The 18,802-nt window shown below is 38.6% G+C and overlaps 3 protein-coding genes across 4 annotated transcripts; 2 read left to right on the forward strand and 1 right to left on the reverse strand.

Moving 5' to 3' along the window:
• The first annotated feature begins 368 nt into the window (after nucleotides 1-368).
• On the forward strand, nucleotides 369-2,814 carry LOC144513424 (cobalamin binding intrinsic factor-like). 2 transcript variants are annotated; one of them, XM_078244496.1, is made up of 5 exons: nucleotides 369-476; nucleotides 896-940; nucleotides 1,044-1,185; nucleotides 1,831-1,967; nucleotides 2,093-2,814. In XM_078244496.1, the coding sequence occupies exons 2-5, from the start codon at nucleotides 904-906 to the stop codon at nucleotides 2,152-2,154; spliced, it is 378 nt and encodes a 125-aa protein (XP_078100622.1). In that variant the 5' UTR covers nucleotides 369-476; nucleotides 896-903; the 3' UTR covers nucleotides 2,155-2,814. The 2 variants fall into 2 exon arrangements, with proteins under 2 accessions (XP_078100622.1, XP_078100631.1); XM_078244505.1 differs by having other exon boundaries at nucleotides 377-476; nucleotides 899-940.
• A 3,655-nt stretch (nucleotides 2,815-6,469) lies between these two features.
• LOC144515774 (cobalamin binding intrinsic factor-like) lies at nucleotides 6,470-8,664 on the forward strand. The gene is made up of 5 exons (XM_078246879.1): nucleotides 6,470-6,568; nucleotides 7,029-7,135; nucleotides 7,320-7,461; nucleotides 8,012-8,148; nucleotides 8,254-8,664. Exons 2-5 carry the CDS (start codon nucleotides 7,069-7,071, stop codon nucleotides 8,313-8,315), a joined length of 408 nt encoding a protein of 135 aa, XP_078103005.1. The 5' UTR covers nucleotides 6,470-6,568; nucleotides 7,029-7,068; the 3' UTR covers nucleotides 8,316-8,664.
• Nucleotides 8,665-10,119: 1,455 nt separating this feature from the next.
• LOC144515775 (cobalamin binding intrinsic factor-like) lies at nucleotides 10,120-15,713 on the reverse strand. The gene is made up of 5 exons (XM_078246880.1): nucleotides 15,593-15,713; nucleotides 13,550-13,703; nucleotides 13,292-13,433; nucleotides 10,413-10,549; nucleotides 10,120-10,328 (listed from the first exon to the last, which is right to left on the reverse strand). Exons 2-5 carry the CDS (start codon nucleotides 13,620-13,622, stop codon nucleotides 10,267-10,269), a joined length of 414 nt encoding a protein of 137 aa, XP_078103006.1. The 5' UTR covers nucleotides 13,623-13,703; nucleotides 15,593-15,713; the 3' UTR covers nucleotides 10,120-10,266.
• Nucleotides 15,714-18,802: the final 3,089 nt, after the last annotated feature.

The following is an 18,802-nucleotide window of genomic DNA, read 5'->3' on the forward strand; positions in this document are numbered from 1 at the left end:
TGTCCCCAAACGAAACCTAGCACATCATAGGCCAGCTGTGATTTCAACCATTGGGCTACTAGTCTGTCTGTCTGGAAATAGGTCAATGTATCAAAAAGAACTCCAGTTTGTGAGACTGATTCATTTGATATAGTTATTCCCATTTTGATGGGTGGAGCCCCAAAACTTAACAAATGCAAAACCTTCATTCTGAAAATGGTCATTCCACAGAAAAGTGTTGGTAACACAGAACACACAAGCAAACAGGCGGTAGCAGTTTCATAATGAAAGTAACTTCCTGTTATTGGAATGTACAGTATTACTTAATTATTGGTTGTTTTTATTTTTTTACAGTCACTGGTTGTTTCAGAATGATGCGATACGCTACTGTATAAGAGAAGTGTCTGACCAGGAGTCCTCCCAACAGGACCAGGAGCTACTGCAATAGGAAGCATCCTCTATTCAAATCTTAACAACCTCAACGGTAGCTGAAAAAGGTTTGAAACGTTTTTGTGACATATTTGTTTTTTTCAATTTACATATATGGGGCAATTTTAAGAGATATTGTGGGTTGTTTGACATGAGTTGGTATGAGTTACTCACCTGCAGTGGTTCAGATTGGTTCAAAGATTCCATCCTGATGTCTACACCTCAGTGAGTCCTACTATGTCATGTCAAATAAAGAATTCTCTCTTTAAAAATAAAGTTGTATAACATTTTGGTGTCACAAATATCAGTTAAATATGATCAGTATAGACAAAGTCTCTAATCAAATAATTAAAATAATTAAAAAATGATTTGCCCATACTTTAAATTATACCTTGACCTCGTTCCAGTATTTAACCTGCATGCATATGATTATTTATGGAGCCACTGTCAATAATGGCAGCAGCTCACAATGTGTCTTCATACCCAGCAGCAGAAATGGAAGTGTTGCTGGTTTCTGGAATCTCAGATGCAGGCAAGTTTCAATTTTAGAACAATGTCTTTCAATATTATTACTGAATGCTAAAAATCCTGGCCCAAAAAAAGGAGTGTAATAGTTTTCCTTTTCTATTTTTCAGAGGAAGCTCATATCCCCTTCAGTGTCGTGGTGACAAACTCGGTAACGCCTCACGATCCGAAGACATACAGCACATACGTGCTTGAGAGAGGAATCTTACTGGGTGGATTGAGGAGACTGCAGGACTGTGACAAAGACTTTATGTGAGATCATTGAATCAACTGATTCTTCTCTTTAAAGGTTTAACATGTAACATTTCCTCATAAAAAATTCTAAAAACGACTTAACCTACGCTATATATCTTGTTGAGTTGTGTACTTTATCCCAAATGTTTCCAACAATGTTCAGAGAAATTAGTTTTTTGTAACGGTCCGTTACATTTGGTCGCCAGTCAATGGCGTCATACAACCTTTAACCCCTCTAGCTGCTCTAACTTCCAGGGAAACACAGGAAACACCAGATGATATATCAGAGAATGATATAATAATCATACAATGTCACATAATTATACTTAGTAACGGTATGTTCTTTTGCTAATACAAAACAACAACATTAAGGTCTTATTAATTGCAGTTAAACCCATATGAGTCTTTTGAGCAGCCTCAGATCAGCAGGTGGTGTTGTCTGTGTGTGTGTGTGTGTGTGTGTGTGTGTGTGTGTGTGTGTGTTTCTTCTGTATTTGTTTTTGCCTGCTGGTTTTTTCATAAAGCACCTTGTAACTTAGTGTTGAAAATTGCTATGCAAATATAATTGAATAACTTAGTATGAGAAGGGAACGACGCTGTTCTGGTAATAATAGCCCATATCTATAAGTCTTTCGACAAGCCATCTTCTGTTTGGTCCTGCAGGTTCACCTACACAGAGGATCCAAACTATGGACCGTTCCTACAGAGTGTGAACGGTTTGGCTGGAAATCCAGAGAAACATACCTACTGGGAGCTCCTGGGCAAGAAACCCAATGGCCAAATCATCAGACTTGATGTTGGTAAGTCAACCAAGAAGTAGTTAATCTGTCTGTCATCTGTCATTTATACATGGTCAAACATCTCTCTTGTTCTTCTTACTCTCGCTGTGAATTGACTTATAATACTATGTGGATCTTGCTTGCAGGCATTGGATGTTACATTCCCAGTGCAAACGAGGAAATCATCCTGAACTACACCAAGTACTGAAAATCAAGATAACTGGACATCAAAATGGGACCAGATTCAAGTGTATCATTATATATTTCATAATTATTAATTAAAAAAAAGATGCCTTGGTGTTGGAGAGAATTAACAGCTGTGCACATGGCCCTTCATGCGATTGACTTAAACAGCTTACAAAGGCAAGTAGAGACATGGAAATTAGCATTGGTTCCATAAGTGAGATAGAAACTGTTAATATTTTATCAACAGTTTTTTGTATTTACAAATGGAGCTAAGCCTTAATTTTAGGATGGGTTTTCTAGTTTTTCCTTTTGAGAGATTTAGAAGGCTGTGCCTCCATGTATGGAGTTCACTGCTGCCACAGCGTGGCATTTTGGAAACGTGTGTTTGAGTGTTTGATTTTGGATCTATAATGTTCAAATCAATTATATCAATTTGATGAAAAATTGTTTTTCAAGTTCTAATAATGCTAATCTTTTGAAACACAAATACATAAATGCAAGACAGAATTTCTTTTCAAAAATGCACTTTGACAGCTGAGCAAACGTAAGCTAAAGGGAAACTGTTATTGGAAGGAACTGTATTTCCAATAGAAATGATGTTGGTGACACTCTGTACAGCACATGTAATTCAAATGAAATAATAAATGCAAGGTTGAAGAATTGATTCTGCTTTGCCACCAAATATTAATGTTTTTTTTGAGATTATTTTAACTTCTCAACTGCCTGCTGAAGTTGAAAACAACACTGATGAAATGTGAGACTCAACCAAAACTGTAAAGGTCTGGGCCATAAAACCCAAACAATGAGCTTAAAGATGCTAAAACGCTGCATATACTGTAGCGTTGAGGGGAACTGCAGAGTCAAGTTAGTTCTCTGTGTCACTACGTGTGTCACCTTCCACTTTACACATAGTCATCCATCCATTGTTTATATAACAAATGTATTTATTTGTTTATTTAAAAGGGACAATGCAATTGACATTTTTTGTTTACACTCAAAATGTAAATGTGCCAGAGTTAGCAAAAAAGTTAATTTTAATCTGTAGTCCCTTGGCAGGTCAAGACATCATCATCATCATCATCATCATCATCATCAAAAAAAAGAATGCAAAAAAGATAGAAAGCAAATTAAGAAAAAAAAAGAAAAGAGAAAGGGACAAATAAAATAAATAAAAAAATAAGTACAATACAAAGAAGGGCAGTACCTAGGATGAGGTAAACCAGCTATTGATGATTAATATTGATGATTGTAGCTTCAAAATGGGACGACTATATGAAAAGGGTTATCATTTTTACACTATTCATCTGGTGTAAATTAAAACACCAACAATCAATGTGCTGGAGTATCAAGCCAGCATAACAAAAAATCCATCAGGGTTCCAAAACCTCATGACTGTGCAGTATAAACCAATGACGTTGAGTTTGACCTACTGTAGGTTTACTAGTTTACCCAGATAATCTAGTATGGCTAGTATGTAGATAGTTGCAAGAGCCAAGGTCTTCATTTGCTTTCTCTTCTTTGGCCGTACACCTGCATCAGTATAGGTTGTATAATGTATAATTGGTTCTTTGGTTCTACACTGCCTACTAAGATGTTGCTCAGATTATTTCTAGTCTTCTAGTCTATCACTAGTCTTCTTCATTTCCACTGCGGGGGACTGCATGGGTTTCAAAACTGCAGAGACAACTCAGTCTCACAAAAGCTGCAAAAATGTTGCTGACAGCCAGGCATGTGTCTTTTCAGCTCTATGTTTACTGCTGGGAGCTGAAACCAACGACGAGAAGTATCCATTAACGTATAATTCACTCGGTTGCAACTTTGTTGTAATTCAGTTATTAAGTTATAGATAGTCTCTAGATAATAATAAGAGACTAAAACACAGGATGATAATGAACAAACCTGAAGTTCTTCATACAGCATGACTCTAAGACAATCATGTCTTTAAACCGTGTCGATTGATTTGATATATCTTAAAATAAACAAATATTATTGCTTAAACCCATTGGTTAGCTGATATGCTGACATTGTCTGAAGGAGGGTCTGACCAGCCTTTGTCTTATCAGAGAAATGTATAACAGGCTTTGTCTCCACAGGGTTCTTAAAGTAACTATGGGGACCTTTTAAATGTTTCTTGAAATGTTCAATTTTCTATCTGGTGATCATAAATGACCACTAACAGCAAACAAGACTAACTGTGAAACGAAAGCTTTTTTCATATAGTTTTTATTAATGCCTTTGCACGGTTCCCGCCAAGTCACAAAATGATTTTCATCTCTCATTTTACCCGGTAACGCTAACTCAGTAATAGAGTGGGTAATACAGCACCAGCCGGCACCCTGAAAAGACCTTGATGACAGTAGGTGTGGTAAAAACACAACCGCTTCTGTCCAAAGGGGCCGCAAGAATCAACACAAACTGAAAGTTGCTCATAGCCACTTTAATGTTCAGTTTAAAGGGGATTGGAGTACATTGTTTACCTGTTGAAAACAGTGGATAGAAAAACAGAATTTCAAGTCATTTATTGTTGGAATATAGTTATAAATATTTGATATTGCACTGATAAACATTTCAGCAGTAATTTGCCTTACCTGACCTTACCTGACTGGTAGCATTGTTGTCGTGTTGTATGGTTGATGTAAGACAAGGAAGCAAGTGGCAAAATATTTCTAATTCCTTGAGCGGAACACATCCTGGTTTGGGGGAAAGAGCGAGTGCATATAGGCATGCTCTGAGGGAAGTTGTACAACATGAATAAACTGAGCCTTTGTGTAGTTGATAGTTGGTGTTTCCCAGCCATTGTGGAGAGTTGGCATCCTCAGAGGCTACAAACAGGGCAGGAGGTTCTGACGTTTCTTTATCAGCCACATTTAAAGTACAGTTTAGACTTGTTTTGCTGACATTTTTCATGTTTTGCAAGTAAATACAACATTTCATTTAGATGGTAACATATACTTATTATCTGTATGTAGTTGAATATTTCAACCTTTTATTGCTTTTGACCTTCTCTGTCATCACTCATTTCAAATGTCAGCATAGCCGATCTCACAACAAAGCTGCTGTCATAAGCCTGTGTTTTTGTTTATTTTGTCTGAAGATGCCAGGACCATAAAATAATGGTTTTATCTGCAGCTCAGCAGTTGGCTAATGACTGCTGGTCAACATAGTATTAATAAGCCACAATCAAATGTCATTCTTGTTCAGTTGTCTGTCAATATAATCAGAAAAGATGTACATGAGAACAACTAAATAGTGAATTAATCTGCATTAAAACACATTGACGGTGTATAAAAAGAGCAAGACTGAAAAGAGCATTCAGAGAGCCTTCACTGCAAGTAAACACAGCCTCTTATATATACTGACAAGTGACAATCCCAGGAAGCTTAAAATGAGGACTAGGGTAGGTGACAAGGTGGGTTACTGTGTTCAAAAACTTTACAAAATGTTCTTGTATATCATTTTTAATCTGAAGTCCAGTCTATTTGGCAACTGTTAGACTTTCAAACATATAAGGGAAACATACAGTCTGAGCTTGAAAGTAGAGTGGAGATACAGTCAGCGGTGGCAACGTGTGATACATCCAGATTAACTTGGGATAAAGTATCTACTATCCCAATCGTGTTTTATATCAAAGGCTACAGACATTTATCTTACACTATTCAGCACACTCATTCATCCAAATGAGACTAGATTGTCAACTCTTTCTCTCATTTTGCAAATAGGGACTTTGTGGGGTTTTGAGGAGTTTAGAAAGCAATTTGGACAGCGTGATCCTTGAATGGTTGTCATTGCGTCATTGGTTGTGGCAGTGGGTGAGTCATTGAGGTGTGCTTGTCAGATCCTGGTATTGTGCACTTTTTAAAACGTAATTTAGAGGTTTTATGTGTTTTTGTGCATTTCTTTTTGTGTGTGTGTGTGTGTGTGTGTGTGTGTGTGTGTGTGTGTGTGTGTGTGTGTGTGAAGAGGTGAAGGTTGTTAGGCAGACAGAGGTAGGAGTAGAAAGAGTATAGCAGGAGATAGTGGTAGACAGGTGGAGGCAGGTGCAGAAAAATAATGCAATATATAATATAAACTGCAGCTAAGCTAGTCAAATGCTAAGTGACAGAGCAACAGCCCCATTGTGTGTATCCATGAGGCCTAACCAACATGTTTTAGTTGAAGAGTGACATTCCTTCTATTGGGGATGGTGTGTTAATTTAGCTTATTGTGTCCATTGTTCATTGTTCATAATTGAACATTTTGTCCTGTGACTGTTGTAACTTTTACATGTAATGTGATATAGCTGGATCTCAGCCTGATGTGTAATGTTTGGTTGTTTTACAATGATATGACGTGTGTAGGAGAGCTATAAAAGTTAGTGAGCAAGCGTCCTTCCAACAGAACAAGGACCAGGAGCTACTACTACTACTACTACTACTACTACTACTACTATTACAACAGGTAGGATTTCCCATCATATCTCCTGCACCCTTACAGGTCTGTTAGAGGTTTGAGAGATATAATAAGATCCTGTAACCACCTTTTTAATTATCATTTCAAATGGTGTTGCCTGATTTACTGATTTGACTTTCTAACAGTTTTGACCGTTTTACATGAGGTGGTACAGTCGGCATGTATTTGACTTTGACTATTGCATGCAGACTAAGTTCACACATTTTCATATTATTTTCATTTTGCAGCAGTAGCAGTGTAAAAGTCTCAAAGACTGGAGCCTTCCATCAGAAGGATTAGAGCTCTGTACTGAGAGATGAATGGAATTATTGAGTTGAAAACTGGTTATAAAAAAACAATCTTGTCAAAACTTGTGCAAAGCTAAAGTGACATTTAACTGTTTTTGTGAAAAATCTTTTCAGCATTTTTTTAAGGATGATTTTTTTTAATAATGTCTTTGTCTTTATCGGTAACCTGTTCAGGTTCATTCTGGTGTTCAGCAGTCAGAATGATGACTCCCGCTCTCCTCTCTGTGGCCTTGCTGCTGCTGCTTCTTCCTGGGGTTCCATCTGCAGGTAAGCCTCAGAATAGCTTCAGACTTTTTTTTCAAATGTTTTTATTTTTACTGAAAATTATTTTTTTTTAAATCTCCTCAGCTGTGGCCATTGAGAGTAATTCAATTGTATTATTGCAGTTATAGGATATTGTTTATACTCCTTATTGTATTTTCTTAACCAACTTTGACTTCCTTTTTTTCAGATCCCACTCTATATCCCATCCGTGTCCTGGTGGAAAACTCTGTAAACCACAGTCCCAATAAGACCTACGTTGCTTCTGTGGTTTACAGAGGAATCTTGCTGGGTGGACTGACGAGACTGCAGAAGTCAAACAAAGGCTTTAGGTAATATCACATCAGCTGTTAGCATTAACCCTATTAGGTCGGCGCTGTCACAGACAGAAAAACACGTCATTTACAACACTTTATATATCTTATTTAATATCTCCAGATCAATACAGTGTAGAGACTTAATTTATTTTTGTTTAGAAGCAAGCTTTTTTAATCCATCATAGAACTACAGTGTCTTTTAGTATCTTTGTAAGATAAATAAATTATTATGAATCCAAAAATCAAATGCTGCAGAATTCACCATCAAATCATGTCCAATTATGAAATTGATGGGAAAGTTTATCAGTGGACTCACTGTTAGAAGAGGGGGGCATTGGTCATTAACTAAGACTTCAACGGTAAAAAAAGGTTTTCAAATCAGTGTTGCAACCTCTTCTTCCTTGCTACCATGACATGTTTAACTCCCCGCTGTTCTCTCTCTCTGCTGCCACCCCCAAGCTCTTTCTATAAATGTGCTACCATGTCTGAGTAAAGCCACAAGGAACATTAAAGTAAAAGTCACCTATATGAATCACAAATATCCCATCTCCTGTTGTCCTTGCAGGTTCACCTACACACAGGATCCAAACTATGGCCCGTTCCTACAGAGTGTAAACGGTTTGGCTGGAAGTCAACAGAAACACACCTACTGGGAGCTGCTGGTCAAGCCTGCGAACAACCAAACATTCCGTCCTGATGTTGGTGAGTCAACCAAGAGAACACCTTTGTCTTTATGCAGTCAACATCCACAGTATCTTGTTCTTACTGAAAATGTATAATCGTGTTGCATCTTGATTTTGTTTGCAGGTATTGGATGTTACATCCCAAATCCGAATGACCTAATCATCCTCAACTATGCCAAGTACTAAAGGATGAGCAGCCGCTGGAAATCACCATGGGAACAAAGCCAGATTCAACTGTATGATTATGTATTTCACAGATTATGATTCAACTAAAATGAATTTGTGTTTCTTATTTAGCGAGAAATAAAGGCGTGATAAATGGCCGTTAATGTAAACAGTGTGCTAAATGCAGTAAGAAAACCGACTGTTATAGTAATGGTACTGACCAGCAAAGAGCTGACTTTATTTTCCCATGGGAATCCCTACCTTCACCTTAAATTGTTCTGCTTGTTAACCAGATACTTTCTCATTCCTTCTTTAAAAAGGGATTAGGATAACATACTACTCGTCAATGCAAATAAATGGTTTACACTTGGTTGTGGGTTTGTGGATGGTGGATGGATGATTTTGTCTTTTGTTGCGGATCTGAATAGCGTTAAACAGTTAATAATAACAAATTAGGCAAAACATTCATGATGATGATGACAATACAGGTGAAAATGTCCATTCAACTCACATCAATACACTCTTTGTTCTGCCTGGTGTGGTTTGGTTTGGAGGGAAAAGAGAGTCACAGGCCTGAAGGGTGGAGTTATATATCCTTGGAAAGGGGAATGGTTTAAAGTGCTCATATTATGCTTTTTGGCTATTTCCCTTTCCTTCATTTTGTTATATATCTTTTTGTGCATGTTATAGGTTTACAAAGTCAAAAAGCCAAGAGTCCACCCCAAAGGGACTTACCATCTCCAACAGAAAACACTGTTCACAAACTGCTCCAAACAGCTCTATTGTAGTCCAGCCTTTACTTCCGTGACCAACGCGCCTCATTTTGTGTCACTTTGTAACAAATGTTATAATGCTCGCCTAGCTGCTAGCATGGCATGCCCTCATACTCTGCTTCTGACTGGCTAGTAGTGCTGACCTAGGTACTGCGCATGTGCGACTCCCAACAAAGATGGAATAGAAGTGAGATGCCTCACTCTGTAGATAAAACAGAGAGCTCAACACACAGGGTGAAAAGAGGAGCTGCAGCAATGTGTAGTGCAACAAAAATATGGTGTTTTCTGAAAATTAAACCATGTAATCCTATTCTGATACAACCTCTAAATACAATTATGAACCTGGAAATGAGCATAATATGAGCACTTACTGTAATGATTGACAGCACTTGCAATGGTGCAGGGGAGGTAGAGACTTGATATTTAACACTGTATTTAGCAAAGTAACTTTACAACCAGCCAAACCAAGGGGCCCATCTTGTCTTTAAAGGAGTCTCTCTTGGGACTGTACAGAAATACATTAATTGTAGGACAATATTATAAAAGCTAAAATATGGCTGTATGCTTTGGTAAATGAATACTATATGGTACTAACGGAAGGTGTAGGATGCTTAGATCGTAGTTGTTGGCTTAAACATTTAAACAGTGAAGGGGCCTTTTAAGATCTTCAGATAATATGTCATTCTCTTTGTCTCACTCTTGCTCTAATGGATTTGTGATTCCAATATGAACAACTTGCCAAAATCTGTCATTTATCACACTCAGTGAACACAGTAAAGACTCGGTGGAGTCAGTTTACCCAGATTACAAAACAAACATTTTGTCTCTTATCACAATCTAACAATCTAATCTAAGGTTTTGAGACATTTGACTAGAATTTCATTTCTGGTGCTCACAGCATTAAAAAGTGACATTTAAAACGGCGATTGGCCACCTGTCAGGACACTTAGACTGCTGAAACACATTGGATATCATACTGTATATTCAGAACACAAACATAATGTCAGCTGTTTATCCCTAATGTTAATTAACCTTTGAAACCCTTTAAAATCCACACATGGAAGAATATTTTTTATTCAGATGATAGTATCACTCAACATTAAACACAGATGCATGTTGTGTGTTTGTTCACTTATGAAATACATTGTCAAGCAACACCGACTCTGATCTCATGTTGATGTGCTGTGGCTGCTGAATCTTCACCACTTAGTAAATTTCAGGATGATTTGCTCGTTTGCACTGGGAATGTAGCATCCAATACCTGCACAAAAACATCCATAATGTGATATACAGTAAAATGACTACAAGAAAGGCTGATCAACAGACATTTGCATAGTGGACTTACCAACGTCAGGTCTTATGATTTTGCCATCTGGAGTCTTAACCAGCAGCTCCCAGTATGTATGGTCTTTATCATTTCCAGCCACTCCGTTCACACTCTCCAGGTACGGGCCATAGTTTGTATCCTCTGTGTAGGTGAACCTGCAGGACCAAACAGAAGAACAATTGATTTGTTAATCTTAGGTGAAGTTATCTTGAACAATGTGCGCCCTAATTTTTAAATAAAGGCAACACGAGTAAAGAGATAAAACCATGATCAGTATTTATATAGTCTTGCTTTGCCAGACCTTCCTTCACAGCGCTGCGGAGGAGAGTCTGGCTAGTCCACACATCATTCCGGGATGGGAGAAAAACATGCTCTGGTTTATTGGCATTTCTTTAAACCAATCACAATCGTCATAGGCGGCGCTAAGATCTTCTGAGCTGTCTCAATTTACCCTGCAGAGATCTGAGGAGCAGTTAGCACTTAAAATTCCAACACAAAGAAAGCGGAAGGAAACGGACATCGGTGAAAAGACATGAATCTGGCGGAATTTCCTGCGGCACCGGAGCAATCCCAGAAGTGATATAGACTAGTATTTATATGACTGGCTGATCATATGATTGTACTTACATGGGGTAGGTGTGTTAGAAAGCATCCCAGCATGCACAGGAACAAAAGATTCATATAGATGCAATAAGTGTAATTGTATGTGTGTCCATGCTTTAACACAGGGTTACTGTTACTGGTGTTATTTGGGGTTATATTGTGCACCAAACAAGGCTAATAAGTGTTGCTTATACTGCATCTGTTCATATGTGACCTTTTAGTCACTGTTGGACAATCTTGTGTTCTTAGTTTTCTAATGACACAAACAAGGTCTTTCTATGTTTGTCATCAGACTTACAGCCTGAGTTTTGGTCTACATTGTGCTGTGATGGCAAATTTACATTTAAGCATGATTCTCTATATTATTTGTATAATTGCTTTTACTGTTTCTCTCACAATACTGGAAGTGAGTTTTTTTCTTTTCTTCACATGTTGAAAGTAAGAGCCACAAAGTCTGGGAACGTAATGTGTACGCTGAACAGATAAGGGCTACAAGGTCACCCTGAACTATCTGTTATTTCTCTCTGGATAGTTGAGACTTCTCACATAGTTGAGATAAACGGGATGTATAAACCTTTGGGTAGAAAGTGGTACAGAGGGGAAGAAGTGAAGTGGCTCCTGAATGTCTGACTATGTTTGATTGTAAGAAATGTTGAGTCATGTTTAGAAAGGGGGGGCCTTCTATCTCACTGGAGATGCATATATACTGTGTGCTTTTTCTTATTCGTTGAACAGACCTTTCACTTAAGCGCTGCATGCCTTTTGTGAACTGTGTGCTTCTTTGTAAACTTGCAAGTTTATAATAAAATACAAAAACCTAACTTGGTTTAGTCTTCGACTGTCCTTATTTTGTTTCACGAATTCTATTTTCTTCCAAAACCTCTAACACCTGCTGCAACAAAAACTTCTACAACAGTGCACCAATAGTTATGAGTTATGTGAGTGATGTAGTGTTTGAGATAAGCTAAGTCAAAGATTAGTGTTTGGTACACAATCTTATCTGCAACAACCGTACCTTTTGCTAATAAACTTCTTCCAATTTAAAATAATTTTATAGTTTCAATCCACATGCATGCAGTCAGTGGGAGACAGTGTCCAGCAGATCAACTTTTGAAATTGGCGATATTTGCAGCAGAATTTCTATTTTTTAAAATAGTTATCTTTGTTTCGTAAAAGTGTATTATTCTTCTGATGTGAGTTTCGGCACTTTTTATTTCAATAAAGACAGTATAGACTGTATAGACAGCATCTGGGATGATATCCGTCCAATGCACCCATAATTATACAATGAGTGTGCTAAGTATTACAAATTCTAAATCCTCCACTCAGTGTCATCCAGCTGTGATTCAGAGTTCCCATTGAGCCGATGTCGCATTGAAGAGTAACCTAATGTGAAAAACAGTGTTCCACTGCCCTCTCTGGATGAAATATAAAGGTCTGCTGCCTCTTGATACCTATTAATGTTCAGTCACTTTATTATCCCAAATGGGAAACTTGATATGCAGTCAAGAGTGCAAGCTAAAAAAGAAACACATTCAAACAACATACAAAGACATGAGTACAATGATGATGATGATGGTGGTTGTGAGTGTGGATATAATATCATGTGTTCCCTCTGTGGATCAGTGTTGTAGTTTTAAAGATATTACAGAAAAAGAAATGTTATCCATGGTACTGGCTCAGTGTTTGGTTACAGTTTAGCTTAGCTGTCTTATTAATTTCACAAAATAATACAAAGAAATATGTGTAAATGCATTTCAGCACTTCCTGTTTAAGATTTGTTCGAGGGTTTTGAGAAAGAGGGGTCCCACTGTAAAAATGCCTATTATGTAAAATACAGCAACATTGAAATGTATTTTGTGAGATGATTATGAATTACTTTTTCAAAGTACCAATCAGCAGGTTTATCTACTCGCAAATAAATAACACAGAAAGGAGGAAGAACAATGACTAATAAAGTCATAAAAAAAACATGTCCAGGCACTCAAAGTTGCTTACAAAAAGTGATAAAGGGCCTTTAAAAAGCACATTCAAAATACACCAATGCGTATCGGTTTGAGCCTTCCTCAGAGTGGCCTTTTATCACTTTTCGTAACCAAACCTTGAGTGCCTGAACATGTTTTTTATGACTTTATTAGACATAATTCTTCCTCCTTTCCGTGTACCTCATTCCCTTTCATGAGCCCCGGTGGTTAAAAAGGATACCAGAAGTGCTCCTGCTACTTTTTTCTTTTACAAATAAAGTTTTGAATGAGTTGAGGACTGTCATTCTTACTGATGTGATGATTACTTACTTAAAGTCTGTATTGGAGGCCATGAGTCTCTTCAGTGCACCCAGCAGGATCCCTCTGTAAGCCACATGAGTGCTGAACGTCACAGGAGCGGTGCCTAGCAAGCTGTTCTCCACCAACACATCAATGGGAACTAGTTTGCTCGCTGCATGATAGATGAGGAAAAAAACAGCAGAGAAAATGACATGATTTTTGAGATCTAGTAATAAAGAAAATCATTTGATACAAAGTGTATGAAGTATGAATTATTCTGAAACTTACTTTGAGTCAGAGCCCCAGGAAGCAGCAGCAGCAGCAGGGCTGAAGAGAGCAGAGCGGCCATCCTCATCATCATCACGGCTGAGACTTAGCTGACTGTAAGTTCACCGGACTTCCACAGTGACTGGGATTTATTCCAGTCATCACGCTTTACATACTGGAGCAGAGATAACTTTGATTATCTTGGTTTGAAAAAGCTGATAACGTTTTCTATTGGGCCGATTCAAATGTCAACTTGAGGTTATGTTATGAAATAATGTTTGCACTGCTACATTTGGTAAACAGTGCAATGAACAATGACCTTCAGTTATACTACATCATGTGTCAAGATACTCTTCCACTATGATTTATTATGGTTGTTATAATGTTGGAATAAGAACCAGATGGCTCCGTTAATTAATTTATTACATATAATAATAATTGGTTGTAGTGAGGTGCTGATCCCTGGAGGTAGACTTGAAAATAAGAAAAAAGTGTTGCACACTCTGGCTCCATATGCATATCTCTATTTATTCTGACGACGTTTCGGGACTCAGGCCTTCTTGAAATCAACAACCGACCATTGTTGGTTTGACGAAGGCCTGAGCGCCAAAAAGAATAAACAGAGATATGCATATGGAGCCAGAGACTGCAACACTTTTTTCTTATTTTCAAGTCTACCTCCAGGGATCAGCACCTCACTACAACCCTCGGTGTGCGTTACTTTTTATATTATATTGGATATTCACTAGCAAGGACCAGACCATCAAGCAGACACGTTTTGAACAATTTAATAATGAAAGATGATTGGAATGCGAGGCATAAAGTCGCTTGTAGTCATCGGTTGATTTGACATTGACTGCGTTGTGGGGAGGCTTCGGTAGGGAGTCCGCACGACGGACCCCCTTAGGACCTAAAGACCCTGACACACCCACCCGATGGCTGACTGTTGGCAGAAAAGACTGATCAGTCGGCTCCCCGAGGTCCAAAAAGTGCCTCGGAACACACCGAAGCGACGCCGACTTGAGCGTACGTTCTGTGTGTGCGCGAGACGTAATAGACAAAAAAACGGAAATGACGAACGCGTCACATGGGTCTGGCGTCTCCAGCTGACCGATAATGGCGGCTTGTTCAAAATACGATCTCGTAATTTACAAAATTAGTTCACTGAAACGTGTTTCTGAAAACATTTTAAGCGAGAAATAGGCCATACAGTTGCTGAATCTGTCTTCATTTCAGATCGACAAAGGTCAGTTTAAAAGATTTTCGTCAGATTTTGAGAGGCGTTTGTCACTTATCCCGCTTGCCATTTCCGGGTTAGCACTCCACCAATCAGATTGGTCATTGAGTCTGACTGCCCACACCAAACACACTTGAGTCACCGACCTCGCCAGACTGTCCGACGTCCGATTATCGGGTTGGTGTGTCAGGGCCTTTAAGAAAAGGAGAAAGGAGAGGAACAGAAAGAGGGTGGGAGCGAGGGGTGCAGAATGCGGGAGCGAATGAGATGAGAGGGTTAGGTGGGTATTTATAGGAATACCGGAAGAGGCGTGTTTGAGGTGTGGCCCTGCTCCTGAAACTATGCTAGGTTGCATCAAGTAATGCCTGACAAAAAACGAAGTGTATTTTACCTGAACAATATATTGATAGACTCTGAAAACCGACCAAATATTAACTGAATTTGTAATAATGAAGCATTCAAATGTCACAAACTATGACTACCTCCCGCTTATATTACTAATGCACTCAACACTGATGGACTCAAAGTACTGTAAGAGTGCCCAAATTCCAAACTGCAGGACCATGATCATTGTCAAGCAGTACAATTATTTCTGGTGGTGTGGTTGTACTCTGGAGGCTCTCAGTCATTAGTGCGGGAGTAGTAACTGAGAGCATCCCACCTCCAAAAAGACAGCATCTGCTCAGCTGAGCAAAGATGAGATTGTTTATCCAAGCCTGGTTTCGAGTATGACAAAGAATGTGCATGTGACAGCAGCCAGGTGTCGTTTTCATCCTCAAACTTGTTATTTAAAGGGATAAATTACAGACTGATTAGGTCTTTCTTACCTTCTGGACTAGGTCATGCCTGCCAACTTCCTCCAGGCCACATTAGAATGACTTTTATTCTCCAGGCAGAACAATAGGGAGATTTTTCACCGTAGACTAGGAACTCATTCGTTGAAAAAAACAAAAGCACTCCACCCACTTACTGCTGAAAGAGTTGGGTGTTGCTTTCAGTGGCTGTTGAAAAAGGAGCTCAATTGAGAGAGATGTAATACAGCAAGAAGTTTCATAATAATGTAACTGATCATGTATCCAGTGTGTCATCAGGTCTTCTCCATCTGTTGCCTAAACCTTTTTACAAAAGTGTCAGTTACAATGTCCAAAAAAAAAACCCAACAGTATACACAACACAGACCTGTAGCTAACAACTTTAATGTGAACAGAAACAACAGAGGTTTAACACATTTTGCAATTTACTGTAGCCTGCAAGTCCAGGTTAAATCCACCCGAAGCAAAGGAACCCATATATCCTACACACTACTGTAGGTGGTAGATTTTGGTAAGAATACAGATTGTAGGCTTGACCAGTATTCAGATCCTTTACTGTACTTGAGTAAAAGTACTAATACCACACTGTAAACATACTTTGTTAGAAGTAAAAGTCCTGCATTGAAATGTTACTTTGGTAAAAGTATGTGGGTAAAATCACAAAGAAAAAAGTAAGTAAAAAAAGATGTAAAAGTACACAATGCATAAAAATATCCCCTGTGACTGTGATTATTTTACTCATGAATTAATAAAAGCAAGATTTACTGTTTTTGTTGTTGTTGGTTGGGGTGGAGCTTATTTTAAACTATATCAGACTGCAGTTAATAATTATTTTCATTATGGATTAATCTCTATATAGTAGTTTTTATTGGTCGTGGCAGAGTCAGAGTTTAGTACGATGGCAGGGAAACTATGCAGATAATCCAGCACAATTTTATCTCATTGATAACAGCCTCACTACCGTTCCCTCTCTTTATAACATGTCAGGGCTGGATGAAGCTGTTGCTAGTCTATATCCACGACGTTCCGCTTCCGGGATGGCTCCATTGCCGGCAGAAATTACGCCGGATTTCACTCATTCAGGCCGTATATCCGTTGCCTTGGGCTTCCTTTGTGTTGCCATTTTAAACTAAAGGGTAAATCCAGACAGTTAGCTAGACTATCTGTCCAACAAAGAGTTTTCTGTTGCACGACTAAAACAACTTTTGAACGTATACATGGTCCACCAAAACAAGTTCCTTCCCGAGGCTATTTTGCAGCGGCACCGCGGCTTTTCCCGGTACCTAGCACCACCCAAGACAATTGTGATTGGTTTAAAGAAATGCCAATAAACCAGAGCACGTTTTTCTCCCATCCCAGAATGCTGTGTGGACTAGCCAGACCCTCCTCCACAGCGCCGTGGTGGAGGAAGGTCTGGCAACGTGAAACTAAGTTATTGCTAATACGAACTGAACATCCTACTGCTACTTCAAGCATTCAATGGTGAAACCCAAGGTGGCTTTTATCATGAATCAGTCACATGCAACGCAATGTATTTTCTGTTATATTTCTGATAATAAAACTCAAAAGACCCTCTCTTGTTTGTGATCCTTTATTTAACAGAAATTCTCACCACAGATGATCTTTATGTGGTGCGGATTTTTTATTTTTTTTTTAAAGATCCATGATCTTTCCTAACCTAAACAACAACTATTTTAGAAGGTTTTGGGTGGGATGACTTGGTGAGAGCAGAGTTCAAGGTGATCTTGTCCTGTAACACCTTTCTTTGTGGGCATTTTATTTGCAACCAGGGATTAATATGTTACCTGGTGCTCACCCTCAACTGCAAGAAAGTGCTTAGAACCAACCTTACCTCCCCAGGTTGTGACTAGAAACTGACCCACTGAATACAAACTTGTTACTCAGAAACTATACTTTTTTTCATCCAGTTTGAACGCCCATCCAACACAGACATCACTGTGACTGTGCAGCAGCCAGTTCACTGGAGAATTTCTCCCCTCAGGTAAGATTGGGGGACAGTCAGAGATGGATGAAAAGGCAAGGCAAGGCAGCTTTATTTGTATAGCACATTTCAGCAACAGGGAAATTCAAAGTGCTTTACATAAAAACGATTAAAATACAAGAATAAAAGTTACAGTGCAGTATAAGAAATTAAACATTAAAGAGCAGTTAAAACCAGTTAAAAGTATAAAATAGTGATAAAATACAAGATTTTATGGTGCTAGTATGGCACAATGTAGAAGCCATTGCTCTATACACGTAATCCACCCGCAATCCTTGCCGTTCCCAGAACGGGCCGGTCCCGTTTTCTCTTTATATGCTTATATAGATTTTCATACAGTTTCAACAATGCAACTTCAGTATAAGAAATGAACAATTATTTAAAGAAAGGCAACATCAAAAGGAAAGGTCTTCAGCCTTGATTTAAAAGAACTGAGAGTTGCGGCGGACCTGCAGTTTTCTGGGAGTTTGTTCCAGATATGTGGAGCATAAAAACTGAACACTGCTTCCTCCTGTTTAGTTCTGACTCTGGGGACAGCAAGCAGACCTGTCCCAGACAACCTGGGAGGTCTGTGTGGCTCATAGTGTAGTAGCAGATCAGAAATGTATTTTGGCTCTAAACCGTTTAGTGATTTATAAACCAGTATTTTGAAATCTATTCTTTGAGGCACTGGAAGCCAGTGTAAAGACTTCAGAACTGGAGTGATGTGATCCACTTTCTTGGTCTTAGTGAGGACTCGAGCAGCAGCGTTCTGAATCAGCTGCAGCTGTCTGATTGATTTTTTAGGGAGACCTGTAAAGACACCATTACAGTAGTCAAGTCTACTAAAGATAAAAGCATGGACAAGTTTTCCAAATCCTGCTGAGACATAAGTTCTTTAATCCTTGATATATTCTTAAGGTGGTGTAGTCCATGGAGTCTGTAAATTGATGCTGAAATCGTAGATGTAATAAAACCTTTTTATAATCAAGATCAGTGTCAGCGAATCCCTCTTCCATACAACATCACAGCATTGACAACTAAAGATACCACAGTGGTAATAGGCTGACTTTGTTATTGTCTTAATGTGGCTGTTGAAATTCAGGTCTGAGTCCATGACTACACCAAGATTTCTGGCTTTGTCTGTTGTTGAAAAGACAAGCGAGGGAGACTAACAGAGAGAATATTGGGTCTATGTGCACATTGTGTGGTGTGGGTATTTTTTTCAAGTCTGAACATGTCCG

Source organism: Sander vitreus, chromosome 3 (assembly GCF_031162955.1).
Source record: "Sander vitreus isolate 19-12246 chromosome 3, sanVit1, whole genome shotgun sequence".
In the NCBI taxonomy this organism is placed as follows: Eukaryota; Metazoa; Chordata; class Actinopteri; order Perciformes; family Percidae; genus Sander; species Sander vitreus.